General features: G+C 34.4%; 1 protein-coding gene across 3 annotated transcripts in view; it reads right to left on the bottom strand.

Annotated features, from left to right (window-relative positions):
* LOC149773293 (nephrin-like) overlaps nucleotides 1-26,416 on the bottom strand; it is a 98,323-nt gene that overhangs the window by 47,560 nt on the left and 24,347 nt on the right. For 2 of the 3 annotated variants that reach the window (XM_089946505.1, XM_089946506.1), the window contains 6 exons: nucleotides 22,637-22,868; nucleotides 9,700-10,032; nucleotides 8,427-8,753; nucleotides 6,925-7,236; nucleotides 5,827-6,123; nucleotides 1,007-1,342 (listed from right to left, as the gene is read on the bottom strand). In XM_089946505.1, the coding sequence (XP_089802631.1) occupies nucleotides 1,007-1,342; nucleotides 5,827-6,123; nucleotides 6,925-7,236; nucleotides 8,427-8,753; nucleotides 9,700-10,032; nucleotides 22,637-22,868 (1,837 nt within the window). Of the gene's footprint in view, nucleotides 1-1,006; nucleotides 1,343-5,826; nucleotides 6,124-6,924; nucleotides 7,237-8,426; nucleotides 8,754-9,699; nucleotides 10,033-22,636; nucleotides 22,869-23,764; nucleotides 23,977-26,416 lie in introns of those variants that run through there. The other variant, XM_089946507.1, reaches the window with a different exon arrangement.

The raw sequence follows: 26,416 nt of genomic DNA, 5'->3' as shown, positions 1-26,416 counted from the left end.
CAACTGTGAGCACATTAGGCTTTTTCAAATTTTAATTAACTCTCTATAATTCTGTGATTGGATGTCAGAAGAAATCACATGTTATGTGAATGAGAACTCATCCTTTCGATAACATTCAGAACTGATGCAATATTTTCACTTCATTCAGGTATTAATGCAATTTTACAGTAATTTTTTTTTCTTCATTTATCTTTTGTTATCATTTTTTCAAAGCAGAGAGTGCAACATCGCTGACTTTCATGGGATAATTAACAAAGTATTGTGTGTGAATGGCAACAAAAATAAGAAAATGATTGTGTATGTATATTTACATAATGTGATAATTAACAAAGCATTGTGTGTGAATGGCAACAAAAATAAGGGAATGATTGTGTATGTATATTTACATAATGTGATAATCAACAAAGCATTGTTTGTGAATGGCAACACAAATAAGGAAATGATTTTATGTATGTATATTTACATAATGTGATATCAAGATAAACATTTTTAATAAGGTTTATTACACAAAATATGCCATTAATAGTTTGCAACGCATTATCATATGTTAACACTATCTAAATTTGATTTAGCATTACGTGTAGTGCATTATCTCAATAATAACAACTAGGAAATGATTATAATTAGCTGAATTATCAAATTTTTGGGAGTATCAGAAAGTAAGAAAATTGCAATATATCCCAATATCACTGTTGTACTGAGGCAGAAAGAAAAACAAACTGCAGTATCATTTGAAATGTGTTATTAGATGCCAGGACTTCCCAGATTTGGGAGACCTAAGCTAATCTACAGGATGCATTTTGAAGAACCATAGCTTCCCAGGCAATCCCTGGATTTAATTTACTTGGAGTATCCATAATCATTGTTTGTGACATCTAATTGCTTCCTATGGCCATGTCATTATCTCATTCTGGCATGTCCTGGTTTGTGCTTCTCAGATACTGTTAATCTTATGTTAGATAGATAGATAGATAGATAGATAGATAGAGCTTGTGAAATAAATTACCTGCAGCAATAAATTCAAACTGCACAGACACAGAGCCCAGATCATTTGAAAGCAAAACTGTGTAGTTATCAAAATCTGTGTCTTTCACATTTCTAAAGTAGAGTACAGCCACATGACCAGGTACGGTCACTTTCTTCATGTAGAACATCATGGTGATATTTGAAGGTAGGATGTAAATAGAAATATCTGACGTATTGGAAATTTCAAATGAATCCAAATGCTTAATAAACGTTACTGCCCTTATAGAAAGGTAACTGAAAAATGGGATCTCTATATTTGCTGATCTGTTATTATCTCCTGTAAATGTTGACTGTGTTTTGTCCATAATTGGAAGTCCTGAAATTAATGAGGAAAATATCAGCAATAAGTAGAATTGGTACAATCCAATTAGACTGGCATAGAAGTAAGATTTAGTAAGTGAGCCAGGTAATGGCCTTACAGCCAGGCAATGGCCTTACTGTCAGGCAATGGCCTTACAGCCAGGCAATGGCCTTACTGCCATGTAATGGCCTTACAGCCAGGCAATGGCCTTACTGCCATGTAATGGCCTTACAGCCAGGCAATGGCCTTACTGCCAGGTAATGGCCTTACAGCCAGGTAATGGGCTTACTACCATGTAATGGCCTTACAGCCAGGCAATGGCCTTACTGCCAGGTAATGGCCTTACAGCCAGGTAATGGCCTTACTGCCATGTAATGGCCTTACAGCCAGGCAATGGCCTTACTGCCAGGTAATGGCCTTACGGCCAGGTAATGGCCTTACTGCCATGTAATGGCCTTACAGCCAGGCAATGGCCTTACTGCCATGTAATGGCCTTACAGCCAGGTAATGGCCTTACAGCCAGGTAATGGCCTTACTGCCATGTAATGGCCTTACAGCCATGTAATGGCCTTACAGCCAGGCAATGGCCTTACTGCCATGTAATGGCCTTACAGCCAGGCAATGGCCTTACTGTCAGGTAATGGCCTCACAGCTAGGTAATGGCCTTACAGCCATGTAATGGCCTTACAGCCAGGAAATGGCCTTACTGCCAGGTAATGGCCTCACAGCCAGGTTAGCTCAAAGTTTTAAAAAAGAAAGTATATTAAGAATTAATCTAATGTCATCACTTCTCCTTCCATCCATCTTGCATGGAGGGTTTTGTTGAAACTTTGGAGGCTAAATGTGTGGTTAGGCCCGTCTGGGTGACATTTCCTGAAAAGGTGTCACCAAAAGTGAATTTTGAGAACTCAGCTTGTCCATTTAGCATTTATTCAACCTTTGCAACATTACTCCTTCACATTTATAGGAAACCTTTTGTTATTTCATTGCTCCAAAGATCTTGAGAAAGGCAAATACATGTTGTTTATCATTTAAGAAAATATTTTGTTCATAATAACATTTCTGAAGAGTAGGGAAATGCTTGTCTGTGAGCGCATGCACATATAACATTTTTTAAAAGAAGGAAATACCTTTAGATATCATAGTTGTTATTATTCACAACTAATATGTAAAATCAATCCATATAAATACTTTAATTGATGGATTATTATTTCCTTTCAATTGACACCTTTATAAAAAAAACTTAAATTTTAGCACAAATTTTGTCATTGTAGCCTGTGACTTTCAACCTGATATCATGGATAGAAGACCAATGATCTTGTCGCAGTGAATATTATGATATAACCATGTCCTAAATTTGGTCAATTGTGCCAGTAATATTTTGAGAGACCCTGCCCCCCCCCCAAACTAACGAAGTGCTGTATCATTGAAGGTATTCTTTCCAAATATCTTCTATAAAGTAAGTTTAACTCCACTAACACTTAGTCTTGTAGTCATGCATGTACTTCAGTACAGCTAAAAACTTATAATTAAATAATTTAACCTTAAAATCAAAGTCTCAGTGCTGATAAAATTACAAGCAATGATCCTGTACTTGACCCAAAGGTTGCTTATGTTTTGTTTTGCAACTCCTCCATTAAAGCATGGATATGTTGTTCATTCAGACACAATTAAATACTGCAAGAAGTGAAAGTATATTTAGTGTAGTAGTGAAAACCCAATGCTGATAAGATCATCCATTCAAACGTGGTCATATACAGTTTCTAGATGGTCATTAAGGCAGCCATTTTGGATCAACATCATTTTAATATGACTAGAAAAAAGTATTGTTGGGCTTTTTCTTCTCTTTTCTAATGTCATTATGGGCATCTATTCAAAAGAATTAGCTGTTATAAGACTTGTCAAATTCTGGAAAGTTGTTTTCATTTCGGACCAACTCATACATGTAGTGAGAAGTGTATTAGGAAAAGTTCCAAGTCAATACAACCATCCCTAAATGAATAGTATGTAATTAGGTTTTCAAAACGGATAATATGGTAGCCATATTGATTGACACTTTTATTTAGGACCAATTAAATATTATAATTAGGTCTTTTAGTGATAATGCCATATCACTATGACTATCCATTCAGGAAATGTAGCTGTACAATTATTTATGATGTCAACTATCAACATTAAATAGGAAGTCAGACATTCAGTTTGTTTATTAGCACCAACTAGGTTAGCTACGATGTCATAGCCTCAACTTGATTTTGTCCACGAGGTACGAGTAAGGGTATTAATATTAGTACTACAACTAGGTATGATGTGAAGTCTTTCTGTGAAACCCTGATGTCACTATACCTGTCTGTTCAGGAAAAACAGCAGTAATAAAATTTGCAAGCTGGACACCATGTCAGTCATATTTAAGAACAGATTTGAACCATTACCATATAGGACCAACCAGACAGTATGGGAAACTTGTAATGCAAACACCATATGTTGGTTGGCCCATCCATTTAGGAGGAGTAACAATCAGAAGGTTTTCAAGACAGATGCCATATTAAATGACACTTACGACCAACTAGATACCACAAAAGGTCTTTTTTGTGAAAACCCCATGTAAGTATGACCAGTATGGGCATGTTTAGAAGAAGTAGCAATAGTTTTATGATTGTCAGAATGAACACTGTGGCAACCATACTGAACATGAGATCAGCAACATTTTCATTTAGGAACAGCACAACATCTAAAAAGCCTTATGTAAACATTCCATGTCTACATGAATATGTGTTGAGGACGAGTAGTGAGATTTTTAAATAGCCATCATGGCTAATGGATGTCTGTACAGCAACATCTTCATCTGGACATCACAAACCAATAAATGTCCATTCAGCAACATTTTCATCTAGACACCACAAACCAATGGATGTCTGTACAGCGACATCTTCATCTAGACACCACAAACCAATGGATGTCCGTACAGCAACATCATCTAGACACCACAAACCAATGGATGTCCATACAGCAACATCTTCATCTAGACACCAAAAACCAATAAATGTCCATACAGCAACATCTTCATATAGACACCACAAACCAGTGGATGTCTGTACAGCAACATCTTCATCTGGACATCACAATAGGTCCTTCAGTGCAAACTGCATATCCAGGATGTCCATATGTTCAGGAGTAATAACAATAATAAGATTTTCTAGATGGAGGTGGTTGTGGCATTATTAAATATCAGTTCAGCGCCATTTTCATCTAGGATCAACTGGACATCATTCAGGTTTACTATTTCCATTTAGGATAATCTAGACAATGGGATAAATGAGTGTGTATAAAGATGCATGGCAATCCTGCCAGTAGTGTTGAAGAACCAGCACTAAATAAATGATAGATGACAGGCCATACAAAACTCTTCTGGTCTATAACCAGTAGTGCTAATAATGGATGAAACATTCTGACCTTTGACCATTAGAGCTAAAAATAGACAAAGTCTCAAAGGTAAGTATGTAAGACTTTGTCCTTGAAGAAAATACATTGACTGTTACACAAGACACACTCAAATAGACAAACATAAGTCTGTCATGGGTAACTTCTGAACCTCAAACAGTTATTAAGACAAAAAAATCAAAGATGAAATATTTACTTGTGCTCTTGATTATTGAAGAGAGCACCCCAAAATCTGGAAAGCAACACATGTAGTGACCAAAACTCCTATGCAAAAGTTTTATTCAGATATTATAAACAGTTTAAATAGCAGGATGGAAAATGACACTTAAAAAATTACTGGCCTGTGACCTTGACCTTTAAGACTGGATCCCTCCAATAATTTTTTCATTAAAGTGGTTACCTAATTAGTGTTATTCCTGTGAAATGAATACTGTAGTATCACTTATTATCACAGGTACTTGCTATCACAGATTTGCCACTGTCAAAGACTGCAAAAGAATTTTATTTTGCAGATAAAGAATTAAAAAAATTATGTGGACAACAAAAAGGATATCACCACGAGTATGAACACAAATCAAACAACCATCATGATAAATCCCTAACAGTCTGAATCAAATGGAGCCAATGCAGCCAGACCACATCTATATTTGGTTCATGAGACATATGTCATCAATTTGATTCAAAGTTTCAAGCACTAACCACCATCTTTGATGACAAAATGTGCAACATGTCCAAGTTTCATTAACCAATTTTGATGACATTTTTCTTCACCCTTGACAAATAAGGGTTAGATTGTGAGGTACTGTCTAGGGATCCATGCTAGACCCTGCATTACAACCAGCTTCAGGATTTATCCTGTGAGTTATTGAGGAACTGGTGTATTTTTGCAGAAGTTAGCATTGCTTTGTGTAAATCTGAAAGGATATACACCGGATATAACATTGTCGATTGTTATTAAACTATCTGGTTAATGCTTCCCTGAAAGTGTCATGCAACTGAGAAACAAATCATATGATTATCTTCCAACAGAACTACCACTATCCAATAATGTCATACTTTACCTTGAACATGCACATAGGTGCCACCCATCTGATTCATCTGACCATTCAGACCAGTAATGGAGTTGTCTACAGTACAAATGTATGTACCCATATCTTGGATGCTGATGTTAGACAATGTAAGGGTAGAGAAGCTAACTGTGTTTACTCCATCTAACCTCCTGATCTCTCTCTGTCCAACCATATGTATCCATGGATGAAATGTGTATTGTGGTGGATTTCCCTGGGGTACACACATTAGGACTGCAGTAGAACCAACTGCAGTAAGTCCTGATATATTAACTTTGACATCTGGGGCATCTGCAATAATGAAACCTACACTTTGATGACTACAAGTTCACAAGTCTGATACAAACATATATATTTACTCTAGAAGGCTAAGTTAGTCCAATGTTTTAAGAAACCTGAATAGATATGTTGCATACTAATAAAAACAATCAAACTTACCACTGAATTTATATAAATATTTTCCAATATTTGAATTACTTAGGCATAATTAGTGACAGACTAATTATTTGCCTTGGTGCATACCAGGTAATTAGTGACTGACTCAATACATTTTTAACCAAATGAGGACTGGGGAAGGGTAATGCTGATCTATCAACAATATATATTATTTCTGTCTATTAGATTATACTAATAAATCTCAGACCACTAATTATGTTACAACCAGAGAACCAGTATACTGGTGGGGGAATAATAACAAAAGTACTCTATATTTTGAGATGCACATGACTGGCTTGTACATGGATGAAATGTTTGTTTCCATTGTTCATTTCATAGACTTTAATCTATATAATATAGTCTGACAAAATATTTATTTCTTCTATATAAAACTGTATATGAACCTTTGGTTTTAGGCTATGTTATGAGGTACAGTCCCAGCACATATATCAACAGCAAGAGGCCCCAAAAAGGGCATGAAACTCTGTCTTGTTTTTCAAGGTTGATTCTTTCTAAAGGTCACACATTTTACACCTACTCAGCTTTGACACTAACAATGAAGAGATTAGGGCCTTTAATCCAATAACTTCTGTTATGGTATGTTGGACAGAAGAAAATTGCATTCCAAAGAATAAAATTCAGATGTTTTGTACTTACACATGACATCAATATTGGATTTTGATGAAGGAATCCAGGTCTGCTGTCCCAACACAGTTGCATCACAGTATAAGAGTCTGTGAGCATGAGATCTGGTGAGCCTAAGGCTGATTACACTGGTTGTTACAGTCAGGTTTCCACTGTTGGAAACTGACTCTTGAATTTGGTTCACAACTTGCTCTGCCCCAAGCCACCATCTTATCTGGGACCATGGTCTACTGGGACTAGCTGCACACTGAATACTTTTCTCATTTCCCTCAAGAAATATCAGGGGTGATCCTGAGGGACTCATTGTTATAAATCTGACATACACTACAAATATTTGAAGATACAAACATAAAATAGCATCAACAACAAAAACATCCACTGCTCTCTAAAAAAACATTCTTATAAAAATCATTCATTAAGTGGCTCATTTACTTAAAATAACCAAACATAACACTTATTATATAATTGCTGCATATGATCACATCATTAGACTATAGAATGTAATACTCAAAACAAGTCAGAAGAAAACTATGATCACTTGAAATTCCAATAAATCTTGGTTGTTGCATGTATACATTTCATATCTAAAAGATAAATACTGCAGTATAATCATTTGATTACTAGGTGGATTTTTCTAATCATCACCAACTCATCAATATCATTTTCAAACCCATGCATTATTTTCATGCCAATTACTTCCATTGAGTACATGTATTGCTTTCAGGGCTGATGATCAGAATAAAAAATCTCAAGTAAACCATTCAAAATCAGTCATTTAAACATGGCAAACATCCATTTAATCCAAAGCATCATGACCAACATATGTATTCATTCTACCCAACTCTTTATCATCAACTAACAAATATAAATATAAAAATGCTGTTTTGAAACCGAATTGATTTAACTTCAGAAAGATGCATGTGTGTGCATTTTTATAACTATACTATAGTTGTAAAAATGCACACACATGTATCTTTCCAAACTTAAAACAATTCACTGCTCCAGTGACCTAGTGGTTAGAGCGTCTGCCTCGGATGTGGGAAGTTGTGGGTTCGATCCCCGGCCGAGTCATACCAAAGACTTACAAAAATGGTACTAACAGCTGCTTTGCTTTGCGCTAAGCATTAAGAGGTTAGTGCTAGGACTGGTTGGCCCGGTTGTCAGGATAATGTGACTGGGTGGGACATCATGCTACATGTCTGCGGCATGATGCCCCAATGATAGACATCACTATAAACTGCCACATTGCAGACATCATAGCGATATGACTGAAAAATTGTTAAAGCTACATTAAAAATCAAAATCACATCACAAATTAAAATCAATTCTGTTTCAAAATAGCATTTTTTTCTTCATTGTCACTTTTCTTTGATTTGAATGCTATTTTCATGATGTATTTTAGTTTAGTCCGTGAAAGTATCTGTACAACTGATAATTGATGTTCTGCATTTTCCATGAAGCTAAACTACCTGGTTGTCCTTTCAAATTAAAACTTAACCAAAATATATTCTTACCTGTTACATTTAATGTTGCTCTGATGGAGGTTACTCCGACCATTGGATCAATGTTGTAAGCACGACAGTAGATGTTCTGCTCATGGTCACTATTTGAAGGTGTTAAATTAAGTGTGCTGCGGACATAGTCTAAACCATTGCTAGTCAAGTTTGTTGTGGTCCCATTATCATGTACTACACTTTCCCCTTTGTACCAAGTAATGATGGAAGCTGGACGACTGAGAGTTGTGTCACAGCGAAGAATTGTTGGGACACCATCGACAACTGGCAAAACTGATGCAACAAATGCAGAAGTACTATCATATAGAGTAATGCTTACTACTTGCACTGAAATAAGACAAAAAAATCAGAACTAAAGAGGAGGCTAAATTGGACCTGATATATATATATATATATATATATATATATATATATATATATATATATATATATATATACATATGAATGGATATATATAACCTTGATGATTCTTTGTTCCATGTGCTTTTTAAAATGCTTTCATTTTCTTGTGAAATGAAATAAAATCCATGAACTAATTCCATTTTCATTCACTAATGTAGATATAATGTCATCAGCAGGGGTGAAACAATTCATCAATAATTTTGCTGTCTTGATAAACATCAATGCAAGAGGTGGAGGATTGACACAAAATTATATGTACCATATGTAAGTTATCTAAGTCACTCCTTAGGATAAGAGGAAAGAACAAATTGATTTATAAAGATGTGATAATAACCAAGATACAATAGTCAAATGGTAAATTGAAACTTGGTCCAGGCAGCTAGAGTGTGCTATTGGTGCGAATGCATGGACCGACTATTCTGCTTTGGCTAAACTTTGTACAAAAGATGAAAAACTGATTGGTTTTAGTTTTAGATTTCTACATAGAAATATTGCATATAGCACAAACCTGGTTTTAATAAAGAATAATTTAAGTAATAACAATAAATGCACCTTCTGTAAGAAGGGAACAGAACAAATTGAGCACTTATTCTATGACTGTTCAATTATTGAAAACTTTTTTGAAATTATTTATGGAATGGATCTAAATATAGAAGCCAAATTGTAAAATTACATGGAAGAATGTCTTTATAGGAAAAAACAACTTTAATGATATTATTAACTTCCTTATTTTGCTTGCACAACATGTTAAATACAGAGTACATTATGCATCAAAAATCCCAAATATCACCTATCATATACATCATATATCATAAAAACAACTACAAAGTGCTTGCGACAATATAAGTCATGTAAATAGTATAATAATTACCTTTTACAAACATCGTGCTCTTGCCAGACTGGAGGAAATCGTAACTATTATACGAGTAGGCCTGGCAGTGTATCGTTTTGTTGTGGTGCTCTGTGTTAATTGGTATGAAGGTCAGCCTGCTCTCTAGGTACTCTAAACCACTGTCACCAGTTTTAACAACATTATTTATCCCAGATGTAATCCTCATGTTTTCAACATACCAGTTCACAGTAGCAGTAGGTCGGCTTGTAGAGGTTACACACATCAAGGTTACTGCAGTTCCATTCACAAGTTCTATTGTGTTAGGCAAATCATTTCCATGTGAGTCCCTCAGTGTTAGTGATGTGAGATTCACTGCAAAAAAGAAAGAAAAAAAATGACAGACATGATTTAAATTTCAATCTAATGCACTTCTTAGGAATGAAAACATCAGAACATATGCAATATTGTTCTTATTTCTTTTCAGCTGTGCTGTATGTATAAAGTTACAATGACAACATAGGCTTCACGTTTAAACTTTAATCATTAGTTGGACTGACAGAAGTAGAGCTCTAAATTTAACAATTTCAAATCAGAATAACATAACATATTAAGTGAGGTATGAATATTTGCCAATAATAATAATAATAATAAAAAAGACTTTATTTTCTGAGGATGACTAAATTAGTCACAAGCGAGAACTAATATATCTTGCAGACCTCTATTATGCATATATATAACATCAACTTACATGTTTACACAACTGCACATAATCGTACACACAAGAAATAGACTAAATAAACAATTAATTACATAAATACTGTTATGTATATTTGATTTAATTATATCTTATTTAATATATATTTATTTCAATTTAATTGTTTATTAGTCAGTTTTAAATCTTATTTATTTTTCATTACAAGCTATTGTAATGTAAATTTATTCACTGGAGATTATACTTTTTCTAGAAAATAGTTTGACCTTGACTGTTCATTTGGTAAACACCAGGTGTTGATCTAGATCCTTACCTTGATTCAATATTAGTAGCAACCATGTAAATAAGTTCTATTTTTAAAATGATTGGCTGTTGTTGCGGTCATGATGGGACTACTGATTTAAGATAAAAACAATATTTTATTGTATTAGAGTAAAATGATTGGTTTTCATCAGGACCATACTGGGTGTACATAATCTTTAACAAGTACATAATTTCGATGAGGTTCTGGAACATGATCACGTGACCCCCTTTTTGTGTTTTAGAATATAATAAAACCTTTCTTTTGGAGAGATATTCTCAGTAGTAGCTGGGCTTTTTCTTATACTGATAGTTGTATGCTGTGCTGTTTGGAGTTATTTCAAATAACTTAAATACAAAAGGATTAATTCTTTTTACTGGAAAATATTGGTGCGCATGTAAAATTGTTGAACAAGGACAGTTTTTATAAAAATTTATTCATATTTCCAAAACCAGAGTGATATATCTTGCTTCTACAAGGAACTGTAGACTTCAGCACTACAGACTACAGCATACATCGTCTTCCATCTTGGATTCTTCGTCGGTACTCTAACTTGAAATCATTAGAACAGTTTGTCATTAGGACTTCAAAATTTTTATTCATGGATTATTCTTGGATTATTTTTGGATTTGATTCTTAAAACTCTAAGTTCACATTTTTTTTCATTTTTACAGAATTTTTCCAGGGATATAAATTATTGTATTTTTAAAAGCTTGTTGTTTTCACTCTTTCTTGTGTTACTGTTTATTCAAGCCTAAGCATGTAACATAGGAAAACTAAATTGCATCAGAAATGAAAATTGAAAAAATAAGACAGGAGGTGGATAGTGTAAGTTGTACTTTATTTCATCCATCTAATACAACTGTTGTGAAAGAAAGAGATACTTGGAGCTATTTAATATACTGTGGAATGTTATTCCAAACAAGAGCACTGGAAAATTGAATGCTATTTTCGACTAGCTTATTTTTTGCCCTGGGTTCTTTGAAAGTGTGACCTTTCCATCATCTTAGATTTGGAGTACCTGCAGATTCTTGGAAAATGGTACATGTATTCATGTAAATGGGAGCATATGTTACATAATTTTAGCTTTTCACAAACACATTCTTTCACACAGTAGTAATACTGTCATTGCAACCAATGCATTTTGAACAGTATATATTTACTGATTAATAATTAATTTGAAGTCAGGAAATTCAACTCATATTTGATGTAGGTGTATTTCCCCAAATTATATTATAGTAGTCATGATGTGGTTGAATGTAACTTTTGTAAAATACAACTGCAATGGAATAAAGGCTTTCATTTTCTTAGGGCCCTAAGATAGAATTTGTGGTACTCCACAACTTATCATTTTATTTTCAGATAGGTGTCCATTTAATGATACCTTCTGAGACCTATTGCTCACACAGATGTATCAATAGTCTTGAATGTTCTGGTGCACCAATTGTCTTGAATGTCCAAATATACCAATGTAGCAGTCCAGAATGTCTTTGAATGTTCACACAAATCCAAAGTAACATATTAATTCAAAGTCAAGAAGACTGCTAATAATTCAAATGAATGATTTAAATAAATAATCCCACTCTAAATACATCTGAATAGATCTAAAACATCTGATAAGAAATTGATTCCTCAGACTGATCCTAGAAATGAATTATTTGTTTACTAAGCTTCTGTACATGTATAGATTTTCACTTGACCAGCAAAATAATAGAACGTTCTGGAGAACTAATCATTTACAATGGAACATTCCACTAACTTAAAACAAGGTTAGGACTTGAACTGGGATTTTAGCAAACAACTTGTTTACTACATCCAATCATGATAAATGTCAAGTATGCAACAGCTCCATCCACCGTTAAGGGTCTATGCTCTTAAAATAAGTAATAGAAATTAGGGAAAAGTAACAAACTTTGTAAAATTCAACAAATAATTTATTTCCCTAGAATACAAAATGAAAATTAAAAAAATGAACTTATGGTATCGCAAATTAAATTCCAAAATAATCCAAGATAACAGACACAAGTCATAATAACATAGTTCTGAATAAACTTTAGTAGAAATCTAAATTAAGTTCAATGTTGAAGTGTTGATTTGTTGGTGATGACAGGTATAATGCTTATGCCAACAATCTTTTTTGAAATACAGCAATATAATTCCAGGTTTTAATGCACGGTAAATCCCAGGGGTCTTTTTCCATGTACAATTTTTTTTTAATGAGCACTCTATATTTCCAGAGAAATTTCACTTGAATTGAACAATTTGAAGTACATTTCATCCCAAATGAATATGGAACACAACAATAATAAAAATTTATTCTGCTAGATCTTAAGTACAAATGAATATTGACAAGATTAAAGAGCCTTCTACTTGACCTCAGGTCACAATTATAATTTTCAATAAAAAAATTTACCAAATTTCTTAATGTTTACAAAAAACTGTTAGCTGTAATTAGCAGTCTGTTGTTAAAATTATATTATATATAACCTGGTCAAAGCCAGGTACACCAGGTAAATTGTAGGGGAATACCAGTTAACTAGATCCAGACCCAATAAACATATTTACTTCTATTAATAACGATTGTGATAATAAACCCATACACACTGAGAATATTATAGCTATATATTATTTGATTACAGAATAAATTTTTTAAAAAAATTAGTAATTCAGGTCAAGTAGAAAAAAAACTTGACAAGGTTAAGTCCAATATAAAATGTAATATAACAATAGCATATAATGAAATAAAAAATATTTTTAAAACAAAACTAACAAACAATGCATTTTAAATATGCATATTAAATATACATAACACTTTCCCTCATAAAGAAAAAGAAAGATTTCTGCAATAATGAGTGAATATACATGTGATAAAAACATATAAATCTTGTCTCAATATTGTATTCATACTCCACCTTAATAATTTCTAATTTTTGTTTTTCATCTTGATAATGAAAGTAAGTGTGTTGTGGTCACTAACACAATAATCAGAGAAGGAGCTGATATACACTTCAAAGCATTGCAAAACCAATATTCTCAATTGTGAAACAATTTCTCTGGTGCTTATATAATTTCTTAGAAAAATAACACACTAGATAATCTACACCATTTTTGTCTTCTTGAACCAATACTGCTCCAACTCCAATGTCACTAGCACCAACATACATTTTAAATGATCATCAGAAATTTGGAGCTGAAAGAACTGGTGCACTCTTAAATATGACCTTTAACTTGTCAAAAGCCTCATGACATTTTTGAGACCTATGAAACTTGGTTTTCTTGCTAAAGTTTTTGTCAGCAGTTCATAAATTAATTGTCAAATTTGCATCAGTGAGTCTATCAAAGAATTCCGAGATAAATCTATGTGATCTCTCCAGGTGGCTTTGTAAATAATGACATCATCAATGTAAGCATCACAATTATCAAGACCAAATGCAATCATGTTCATTATATGTTGAAAAGTACAAAGTGAACCTTTCATCCCAAATGGCCTTACTCTATTGTGGTCATGAAGGTTGAAATTTCCTTTGCCCTTTGTGTCAGTGGAATTTGCCAGAATCCTTTAAGAAGGTCAAATTTGGTGACATACTTTGCATTTCCAATTTTATCAATGCAGCCATTGATTCTTGGCAATGAAAATGAATCTGTTTTAGTCATGCTGTTCACCCTTATATAACTCAGTGCACGTACAGAAAGTTTTATCTGGTTTCAGAGCAATTTATACATGGTGAACCCCTGTCACTTTTACTCCGTTCTATGAAATCATTCTTCAGCAAATAATGAATTTCTTTTTTCAAACACTCCTATATGAGAAGGTTTATCCTTTATGGATGTTGTTTCACAGGTGTGGAATCTAGAATTTTAATGTCATGGTAGATTTTATTTGTTCAAGTAGGAACTTCTGGAAACAAGTCCCCATGTTCAAGTAACAGCTGTTTTAGTTCATTCTTTTCTTTTTGCTGCAAATGTGAAAGTCCGGTCCATACTATTCATAATTTCTGAATTCCGAAGATTGGTTGATCCAAAGTATCTAGTCTGATTGCATTCCATCACTTAAATCCTCACTGTGTGGGACAGGTAAAATTAAATTGATTGCTTGATGAATCTGGCTATCTCTATCAACATACTACTTAAATAAAAAATATATGGCAAAGTTATTTTTGGTTTTGCCTCCCAGGAGTATTGCTTAGATAATTTAAATCACTTTCTTTTCAACTGTGTAAGGACCAAAGTACCTAACCTAAAAAGGATTTTGTGGGATGGGTAAAAGAGCCAGAACTCTATCACCAGGTTGAAAACCCCTTTCCTTTGTATTTTCGTCATATCTTAATTTCATTTTTAACTGAGTAGAGTGCAGATTAGTTTTTCAACCTCACAAGCCTTTGACAACTTGTATTTAAAATTGGAAAAATAATCAAGAAGATTAATTTCTGTATCTTCATTTGAAACAAGTTTCCCTTTTAACAACTTCAATGGTCCATGCACAGTATGTCCACAAGTTAGTTCAAACAGACTGAATACTAAAGATTCTTAAACTGATTCCCTAACAACAAACTACAGTAAATGAAAAACTTCATCCCAATCTTTTCCTGTATCAAAATAATATGACCCAATCATATTTTTCAAAGTTTGATGAAATCTTTCTAAAGCCCCTTGGCTGTCAGGTTAATAAGTAGAAGATTTAAATTGCTGGAAGCCTAATTCATGCATAACTTGTTTGGAAAATCCCAGACATAAAATTTGACCCTTGTTCAAACTGGACAGATTTGAGAAGGCCAAATTGAGTAAAAATAAAAAATAAAAATTTATTGAATCTTTTGCTATCATTTTAATATTCCTCAAAGGAATTGTTTCTAGAATTATTGAGGATGCACACATTATGGTCAACAGGTATTGTTTGCCTGACTGACTTGGTCTTAGGTAAGTGTCCAACACAGTCTACCATTATTCAGCTAAATGGTTTGCCAAATGCAGAAAAAGGTTGCAGACAAGCCTCAGGTATCTTCTGTTTGGGATTTCCTACCATTTGACAAGTGTGAAAGGCCTACAGTATTTAGAAACATTATTTTTCAGTTTCAACCAATAAAACTGATTCAAGATCTTTTCATAAGTCTGATTAACAATTAAATGAGCAGCCAAATGAATTTCATGGACTAGACTAAGAATGTCTATTGATAGGACTTCAGGATGACAATCTGACAGCTGACATAGAACTCATCACCATTGGGTAACTCAGATGGTCTCCATTTTCTCATAATGACCCCATCTGTCTTAAATTAACAAACTAGGAGTTGTGTGGCTTCAATTTCACTAATAGCCCTCTAAAACAAACGCGACAATGGGATCTAGTTCCTGTTCAATGAGTGATTTTCTTTCGTCACCATGATTAGGATTTAGAAAATGAGACGTGTCTGTGTTTGTGTGTGTGTTTTTGGATCTTTAACATAGCTATAACAATATGACTCATATCTCTATGACGTCTGCAGTGGGGCAGTTTATAATGATGTCTAGCACTGGGGCATCATGCCAAGACATGTAGCATGATGTCCCACCCAGACACATTATCCTGACACCAGGCTGACCAGTTCTAACACTAACCTCTTAATGCTTAGTACCAAGTGAGGTAGCTGTTAGTACCATATTTATAAGTCTTTGGTTTGTCTTGGCCTGGGTTCAAACCCATTACCTCCCACATCTGAGATGGACATTCTAACCACTTTAGGCCACTGGAGTGGCCAACATGAGAAGTAATATGAAGACCACTATGATCAATAACAATTGAATGATCAATACCAGGAGCAAAGGTGACCATATCAAAAGACTAACCAATAAATGTGCAATGTAAAGGAATAATTTCCTGATCAACATCATTCTCAAGAGCTCTTTTCATCACAGCTCTGGTAAATGCACATGCAGAATACAATCAGTGCTTTCACTCTCAATAGGATGAACTTTTTGATCCAAATAAAGCTTGTCATTTATGAGTGGATTCACCATGACATAAAGTTCATTGTAGTTGTTGAGACAGATCATAAAAGAACTGTGTACTTTGGAAAGAGACTAATGAATGTCTAGCACTGGGGCATCATGCCAAGACATGTAGCATGATGTCCCACCCAGACACATTATCCTGACACCAGGTTAATTGGTCGATAATTGTTTACATTCTCATTTGATCCCAATTTATCTAATAGTGATGCTCTTTGCATTATCCCAGGATTGGAAAATGATTTGTTCTTAAACTGTGTTTACACAGGAAGTTAATGCTATCAGCAATTGGAAATGTAGCTGCCTGAAGAAGTCTTGGACCTATCATATCAAGTACTGTCATGTCTGAAGAAGTCTTGGACCTATCATATCAAGTACTGTCATGCCTGAGGAAGTCTTGGACCTATCATATCAAGTACTGTCATGTCTGAAGAAGTCTTGGACCTATCATATCAAGTACTGTCATGTCTGAGGAAGTCTTGGACCTATCATATCAAGTACTGTCATGTCTGAAGAAGTCTTGGACCTATCATATCAAGTACTGTCATGTCTGAAGAAGTCTTGGACCTATCATATCAAGTACTGTCATGTCTGAGGAAGTCTTGGACCTATCATATCAAGTACTGTCATGTCTGAAGAAGTCTTGGACCTATCATATCAAGTACTGTCATGTCTGAAGAAGTCTTGGACCTATCATATCAAGTACTGTCATGCCTGAAGAAGTCTTGGACCTATCATATCAAGTACTGTCATGCCTGAGGAAGTCTTGGACCTATCATATCAAGTACTGTCATGCCTGAAGAAGTCTTGGACCTATCATATCAAGTACTGTCATGCCTGAGGAAGTCTTGGACCTATCATATCAAGTACTGTCATGTCTGAAGAAGTCTTGGACCTATCATATCAAGTACTGTCATGTCTGAGGAAGTCTTGGACCTATCATATCAAGTACTGTCATGCCTGAAGAAGTCTTGGACCTATCATATCAAGTACTGTCATGTCTGAAGAAGTCTTGGACCTATCATATCAAGTACTGTCATGCCTGAAGAAGTCTTGGACCTATCATATCAAGTACTGTCATGTCTGAAGAAGTCTTGGACCTATCATATCAAGTACTGTCATGTCTGAGGAAGTCTTGGACCTATCATATCAAGTACTGTCATGTCTGAGGAAGTCTTGGACCTATCATATCAAGTACTGTCATGTCTGAGGAAGTCTTGGACCTATCATATCAAGTACTGTCATGTCTGAGGAAGTCTTGGACCTATCATATCAAGTACTGTCATGTCTGAGGAAGTCTTGGACCTATCATATCAAGTACTGTCATGTCTGAGGAAGTCTTGGACCTATCATATCAAGTACTGTCATGTCTGAAGAAGTCTTGGACCTATCATATCAAGTACTGTCATGTCTGAGGAAGTCTTGGACCTATCATATCAAGTACTGTCATGTCTGAGGAAGTCTTGGATATATCATATCAAGTACTGTCATGTCTGAAGAAGTCTTGGACCTATCATATCAAGTACTGTCATGTCTGTGGATTTAGAAACAACCTTGTGTTGTAGATAATTCAAAACAAATTTTCAACACATTGTAGGAATTAAAAATTTAGTATCATTTGGAAGTTTTGAGGATTAAATCATTTTAGTTCTGAAAATGAAAGCCTAATATATAATCTGTAATTTTCTTTCTCTGAATGTCTATTATGACCTTTTTCGGGAAATACGGGTATATGCAAACACATACCACTCTTTTAATGTCACTTTTGCTGCTTTAAACACAATACTGCATGCTGAAGTCGATCATATGTTTAATCAATTATAAAATGAAAGACTTCTTACTGACATTTAATCAATTCATAAAGAAAATGGATACTTATGTTGATAGAGTTCCTTTCATTATTTCCATTGCTTTGATTGTGGTTATTAAAGATCTAAATAAACAACTGATCCACACACTAGTGTCTCTGTTCATTAAACACAACATTTAATTGTTTAAGGAACTACTAATTAGTCATGGCAGATTAATTTTATTTGCTTAAAATGTTTTTGTTGGCTAATAATTTGATTGCTGAGCTGGATATGCAGTCAAACAATAACAGAACTTGCACACATGCAATAATTATCATTGACCAGATGCTGAAGAATCAGAGAATGTGAAAGAATGGAGGGAGATTGAAGCATTCAGTATGCTCAAACTCATGAGTGGTCAGATAAAGTTAGATAAAGTGACTAAAGTATGAAAACTGGCATGCACCTGACTTGTTTTAGCATATGGGAAAAGAATTTGTACCAGACTAGTGCCTTGGAAAATTGCACTTGTTACACTTTGAAAATGAATTGTCTTGGACATCAGGCTATGGGATTTAATCAGCCCTGTAATGATTGTGAAGAATTTACTGAAAATATTTTCAGTTTCAACTGGATATTAAACATGGTTACGATATCTTGCTCTGAATTCCTTTCAGTTTTGAGGAGTTTCATTTTCTATTTATCTAGGTATCTTCATGCAAATCTTTCTCTCATGAAAATAACTATTTACAAGTAAGTAGATCTACAATTACATATTAAAATTCCTTATGAAAATATGAAGATTTACTTGCATATATAAAGTTTTTGTTTCATCTCTCCAATAACTATGTTTTGAAGTTTCAGCAAAATATGCATGCATACACAGCAGTTAATGATCACTTCTGCTAAGATATATCTTTAAGCTAGTGTGCAAAAATGTGACATGTATATACATGTGACAGAACCAGAATTTCAAACTGGAATATTTACAAATTTCAATCAGTAGACTGGCTTCTAAACCAGTAGCTTTTTTACTGGTATACCTTTAACATTCTTCAAGGGGGGCTAAAATAAAATAAGAAATTATTTTGCCATAATATTTATAATAAAACAGTATATTCTCTTCGTAGTATAATAAAACAACAAGATTTGAACATAAATTGGATTAGATTTTGATACTACAATAATTATCATGAGTCAATTAATGAAAAAGGAAGAACTGTTTATTTTATAGTTCATTGCAAATATCTTTAATAGCATCCAATAGCATTTTAGCTTCCATAATAAGATCACTGTTTGGTGACTACTGAGGACATTCACTGTGTTTATTAATCTTCACTCTTAGCAGGCTCTCAATAATCATCTTGTCCAGATTTCGCCCTGAATAACTTTGGATTTTGTAAAGAATGGATAATATCTTCTCTGTATCAGCAATAGAATGCTTTAATTACAGGACAATGATGATCAGCCTGCCAAGAACATCATGTTTCAGTTTCTTGATACTAGGTTTGCAAGGTTGCTGACTACTCTCCAATTGTCCTCCAAATTATGCTGCCTCCATGGAGGGAGTTCCTAACTTGGACTAAAGATATATTTCTGAGTCTTGGCCTCAAGGACTTTAATCTTTCATTTCATATCTACAATGCTGTTGGCAGATTTCACCACTGTAACTGAAAGATAAAAAAAGACTGATTTAGACTTTAAACAAACAATGAAAATATATGTTGCATTTACACTTTATTAACAATTTATCCCAACTGTAAAATTAATTATCTTGTAATATACTTTTAAATAACATATTTTTATCTAGGAGTTGAACTTATGTGCATGAAATACAAAAGATGCACACCTTTGAAAAACACAATGTAAACTCAGGACCTTTGCTCAGCCTGTATAAGCTTACATCCATGCACTTTTAAACTCTAAATATGTCTTAGTCTGTTTATTCTTAGCTTTGGGAGAAATACAAATTTCAGCAATTTGCAATGAATTGAACAAAACGTGTAAGTGCTGCACTTAAATATTCTTTTTAAAACATATTGAACAATACAATAGCAATGAAACTTGACAAAAGATCAAAATACTTACCCTAGTGTGTTTCCCAAAATAATTTATTATGGTTGGTCTCTCCATCTTATCTCCCTTCGGTAATGATCGGCTAATTTCCATCCGATTCCCAGACATCGTGACCCCCCCCTTTAATCCTTTATTATTTATAAAATTTCAAAAAACATCCTGCATTTGACCTTAAACTCACTTATTCCAGTAATCAATTAACAGCATTCTGTTTTACATGGGCCTTACAGTTTGGACACATAAATAATATTAACCGACTATCGAGGTGTAATGATGTAACTCAAACATAAAAGATAGACAAGTTCCTGGTCAGAAATGGTCATCTACTAGAATGCTGACAGACAACAAGACACCCATGTGTTGCTACCCATCAGCACTGTAACAGATTATGGTTCTGATTTATCACACTGCAAAAAGAACTATAAAAAAAACCACAAGAGCAGGAAACTATTTAATTACCATTCATTTGCTGTTGTCAAACAGATTAAAGACATGTGTCAACATACATGACAGTCTTCATTAGTGAGTCCGATGGCAAGCTACAAAAATGGTATTCTATTTATATACATATGGCAAACTTGTTGAATAATTTTGATTACAGCAATCAGGGGCATAAAATCCTTATAATAAAGGGTTCAGATTTATTAGATAAACTGAATACCTTTAAAAAGTCAAACATTTATCATAAAGGTTTCTAATTGAAATCACTAAAAGATCTTGTGTCCCATGAGGTGGAAGTTAATATATTTGACTTGTGTCCCACAGGGTGGAAGTTACATAATACATTTGACTAGAATGTGATCCACTGTCTGACAGAGGATGCACTGTGGTTGTGTCCCTCATATGACTGTCTGACGGAGGATGCACTGTGGCTGTGTCATACATATGACTGTCTGACAAAGGACGCACTGTGGTTGTGTCCTACACTATGACTGTCTGACAGAGGATGCACTGTGGTTGTGTCCTATATATATATATGACTGTCTGACAGAGGGTGCACTATGGTTGTTTCCTACATATGACTGTCTGACAGAGGATGCACTGTGGTTGTGTCCTACATATGACTGCCACAATATCACAAAATCTCTGCAATTTATTGTTTTGTATGAAAGATGCAATGATGGATTTCATGTTCAGAAGCTTGTCTGTGCAGTTTTCATTCCACATATTTTACCAGAGTATAAAGAACATGGTGAAGTCAGAATGTAAATCTTTCTTTCACACTTCAGGGCAGCTTTGTTCCTTTATCAGCACTTTCTTTACCCTTTATACCAATGTGACAAGGCAGCCAACAGCAATGAATTCTTTTTCCAGATTGTATAACAAAATCCTGTTTCTTTAAGATCTGGATTACCAAATTTAGGGTTTTGCATCGAGCACAAAATTGCAAATAGCAAACATGTTTCAATTTCCCATCAGTTGATCAGAATGAAATTCCAGGTCCACATCATCTATATAATGTAATTGCTACTGAGAAAGCCAAAATCTTATCCTCCCTAAATTTGGTCATACATTCCACTGATGTCTTCATTATAATGAAAGTTCCATATGTCTTAGTATTTGTATCTTTGAAACTGTGTAGATAAATCTTTGAGTATTATGGATAAGAAGCATATCTTCTTTAAATGGTACAAGTAGAAATATACATGAAAAGTATGGGCTGGTAAAATCCCAAATTTTAGAATATGCAGAAATGATATATACAGTTGCAATAATATATACATAGAATTAATTAATTTATATTTCTACAGAAGACACACAGAATCATTTTATATCACATGACAAGGATGTAAACTTGACAACACTTACATGCCACTCATTCCTCAGAAATGAGGTCATGTGTAAAATTCTTGGTCATAAACACCAAGGTCTAATAGATCATAAAAATATTTGAAGAGACAAATAATAAAGCCAATATGAGCCAATATGAGCCAATATGAGCAACCTAACATTTTCTTTCAGCTGACTAGGTTAAGCACTGCTATTTCATCTGAAATCCATCCAAAAGCCACAGATTATCCCTCTACTTTTTTAATAACTTTTGAAAAGATGATTTTAAAACATTATAATTCCTGGTTTGTATAAGAAATGTACAATGAATGAACTGAGTACCTGCAAAAGTGACACTTTTGGAGTTCTGTGAGTATATGATTCCCCCTTTAAAAGCAGGATGTTGTATGCCACACACAAACTTTGTTGTAAAAGGAATGTTGTCTATGAAGGTAGTTCCACGTGGAAGCTGTAGAGTACTAGTGTAGGTGACCTCACCCTGGGTACAAGCATCCGTACTACTGAACATGCTGCCAGTTGACCCTTGGTAGAGGGCTATTTGTCCTGAGGATGTCTATGAAAAGATGAAGGAAAAAAATCATAACTGGGTAATTGGAAAGGAAATATATATATATATTTTTAAGTGAATTCTGATGAAGGATGAAGGCTGTGAAACTTAACATAACCTGAAAATTTAAGAACTTAGATCTTAATATACTCCAATAATGTTAAACTCAAGTTTCATCCTCTGCATTATGTAATTTTAAAAGCTGTAATGGCTACAGATCAGATAATTTGGGCATAACGATGCAAGGATATTTTAAACGAAAAGTCACAAATATTTACAGGTGTAATCTGATGTAAAAAAATACAACAAAATGAAAAGTTGGGATGCCTGTAAATCATCTGGTAAAAAATTTCTAATGTTTTTAATGGCATCACATGTATAAATGCAGCAGAACCAAAACATCTGGTCAATAGTTTGATTAGTAGATTGGTTTTTAAATCAATAAGATTTCTTTTCCACATATATTTGACACATTTTAAGGTGAGTTAAAACACAACAAGTGCATTTGTTACCATATGATGTATATTATAATGCAAGAGCAAGCTTGGAATATGAATCAGATTCTGATGGTAATGTTACAATGATAATTAATGAGTCGGATAATTGACAACTAGATGAAATAGGACAACTGCAATCTCATAGTACACTTTAAAGAATTCTTTTTACAAAATGCACAAAGATTTTTAGTTTCCTAGACATATTTGCTGCAAGATGTCCTACGATGAGATTCACTGTGATTATTAAGTTTCAAACTTAACTGGCTAACTATTGTTTCCAGGTCATGATTTTCCCTATGTGATGGTGTCTGCATGTTTGGTTATATTATTTCTTCCCCCATACAACATCTTAAAATCCACTTTTTAAATATTACACAGTGCAGACTCAAGACCTTTATTACTCACCTGCACTGCCCCAGACTCTGATTTCCATGGATTATTCAACTTGTAGTCATCTTTGTTAGCTGGTATTTTAGCATTGGGAGAATGTGACTCTCCTTTTATCTAAACTCTGCCAAAGGTTTGCTGATTTTTAATCAAACACTCACAAGCCATGATGGACCACCTTACAGAATCAGAATGTCCTGCTTTTGTCCTTGGACTCCCCATATTACAACAAGGTAATCAATTTACAGCTTTTTGTCAGCCATTGTGTAACAAGTAACAATCTGTTAAGTAATAATTCTGCATGCATCACTGCACAGATTGCTGAACTGGTGGAACAATTCCTGTCTCTAGTAGGCTCATTATAACTGGCTTCGTTATATATATATATATATATATATATATATATATATATATATATATATATATATATAAATTTTCAAAGCAGTGGATTTCAGCCATAAAACAGTATGTAATATTTTAGTCCTACTGTTATGTTCACATGCACCTTGTGCTGCATTTAAATATATAATATCATAACAAAAACAAGGCAAACAAGAGTTCATTTACATGAGCTTTAACAATTCCAGTCTTTATCTCTCAATAGGTACTCTAATTTTAATGATGCAAAACTTACCAATTGTTTGTCAAGTTTCAGCATAAAACACATGACCATGGCCAATGTGTATATGCCTTTATAATTTTTCAGGACAGAGCCATAAAATCAGTAAGGAACATCAGTGTGGGACATGAGAAGGGAATCTGACAACATGTATTATTAGTTGTACCTCCCCTGCTACATGTTAATATCAGTAATACACAACCTGTTGCTATATCATAGCTGAATTTGATAGTTCAGAGGGAGGCTGATGAGTCCAGCCACTAACAGGTCAAGGACAAAGCAAGGAATAGTAACTCTTACTTAAAAAATATCCTTATGGGCATCATTTTATGTTACTAATACTGGTTTTGGTAAGTCAACTAAGGTAGAGAAGATAGTTGATGTGGATTTCTTCACATCCTCCAGGATGAATTAGTAAGATAGAAGAAAGATGCAGCAAGGCTTTAATCTTCAAAAATGTCATTGATAAGGGACTGATAATCTCTCTGGACAATTAGGCTAATCCAATGCAAAATTGGCTGAAGTAAAATATTAGACAATGTGGAGGAAAAAGATGATATCTTTTCTTTCTTCTCCTTTTTGATACTACAAATCTAAAAATCAAGGTCCTAACTGAACTTAAAAAGACTATCTTGTTCATCCCCAGTATTGAAATTACTAAGACTGGTAATCACAATCTGGATTGAAGCAACCAACAGAAGCTGTTCTTTTACCTAAAAAGACTGGTTGGGAAAGGAGACCAACCAACTTATAATTTACATGGAACTGCAGATAGATTGGTTCCATGGATAGGGCACAAAGCTAGCTCCTTCATCTCATGGGCACATAGGTGAGCAAGAAAACAGTCTTGTCCACATGATTCTCTAAGTAAGCTTTAGTTAGTGACAACAAGATACATTATAGTTTCCATCCAGCCACTAACAAGTAAGACATAAGTCTTTCCAGATCAAAATGCCTGATCAAGTCGGCTATGTAACAGTCTGCATCAAAATCATTCTTTTTGAACATCTGAGTGTGTTGGACATGGCTGTCCTAAGCCCTTGATAGCAGAAACCATGTATTGTCTCTCCTCCAAAGAAAGAGAAAGAAATTCTTCCACTGTGCTTAGTGAAGGATTTCCTACTTCACCAATCACCAAAGGTTCTACATTTGGTATCATATACCCTAGATGCATGTCATCTCCTAGACTGAAAGATGCAATGAGGAATCTTGCCTGAAAACCTCTTTTGGTAAAGAGTTTATCTGAAATGAAACAAGCATGAAGGTAGGGAATCTGTATGCTGTTTTGGAGCAGAAAGCAACTGTTCTGTAACAGAAGGTCCTTTCTCTGGATAATATTCTGTGCTAAAACATTTAGGCCAAAAGCGGGGATATCAAAATGAGCTGAGCAGTTGAGGACCTAACTCTAACTGTTGAATCAGGTGGGAAGGTGCAAGTGAACAGATCCACTTCAGGTTGAATGTGTCTATTACCCAGGACTGGGAAAAAAAGAAAGAGGAGCTTGTTATACAGCCTGTTGAAAAGAAGTTAATCAAGGTTCTACCCCAAAGTCTGAACAAGAATCTGTTATGGATTGGTGCTGAGGTCATTCCATATGGACTATCTTGCTCCTCCTGGTAGGTCTGATTAACAAAATATTCTTTGCCAGGAATGTAATCACTACTGAAGTTGAATGGGAAGGAGGTTCCAGATCTCCAAACCAAGAGAACGGGCATGTGTGCCTCCTTGCTGATCATCACACAAAGTTTTCTTATATGTTGTTTACACACCCATGATGGGCTAAGAGTCCTGCCCTCTGTTCCAAAATGTTAACATAGAAAACAGATTCTTCCTGGGACCACAAATTCTTCAGGATTTGTCCTTCTGTTTCCAGAAGATCACCAAACCAGGAATCTGATGCATCTGCAAGCAGAGAGAAATGGGATTCAGGGACATGCATGGGGACTCCAGCCAGAAACTGATCATAATTTGTCCATCAGACCAGAAATCCCGACCTAGAGAAATATGAGCAGTCAAAAGGTAGTAGAAACTGGGGATGAAACAAGTGCAAT

The sequence above is a fragment of the Sinohyriopsis cumingii genome, unplaced genomic scaffold (genome assembly GCF_028554795.1).
Source record: "Sinohyriopsis cumingii isolate HCF-2022 unplaced genomic scaffold, ASM2855479v2 utg000695l, whole genome shotgun sequence".
NCBI classification, from domain to species: Eukaryota; Metazoa; Mollusca; class Bivalvia; order Unionida; family Unionidae; genus Sinohyriopsis; species Sinohyriopsis cumingii.
Note: the sequence above shows the minus strand (reverse complement) of the source record. Positions and strands in the feature narration are given on the sequence as shown.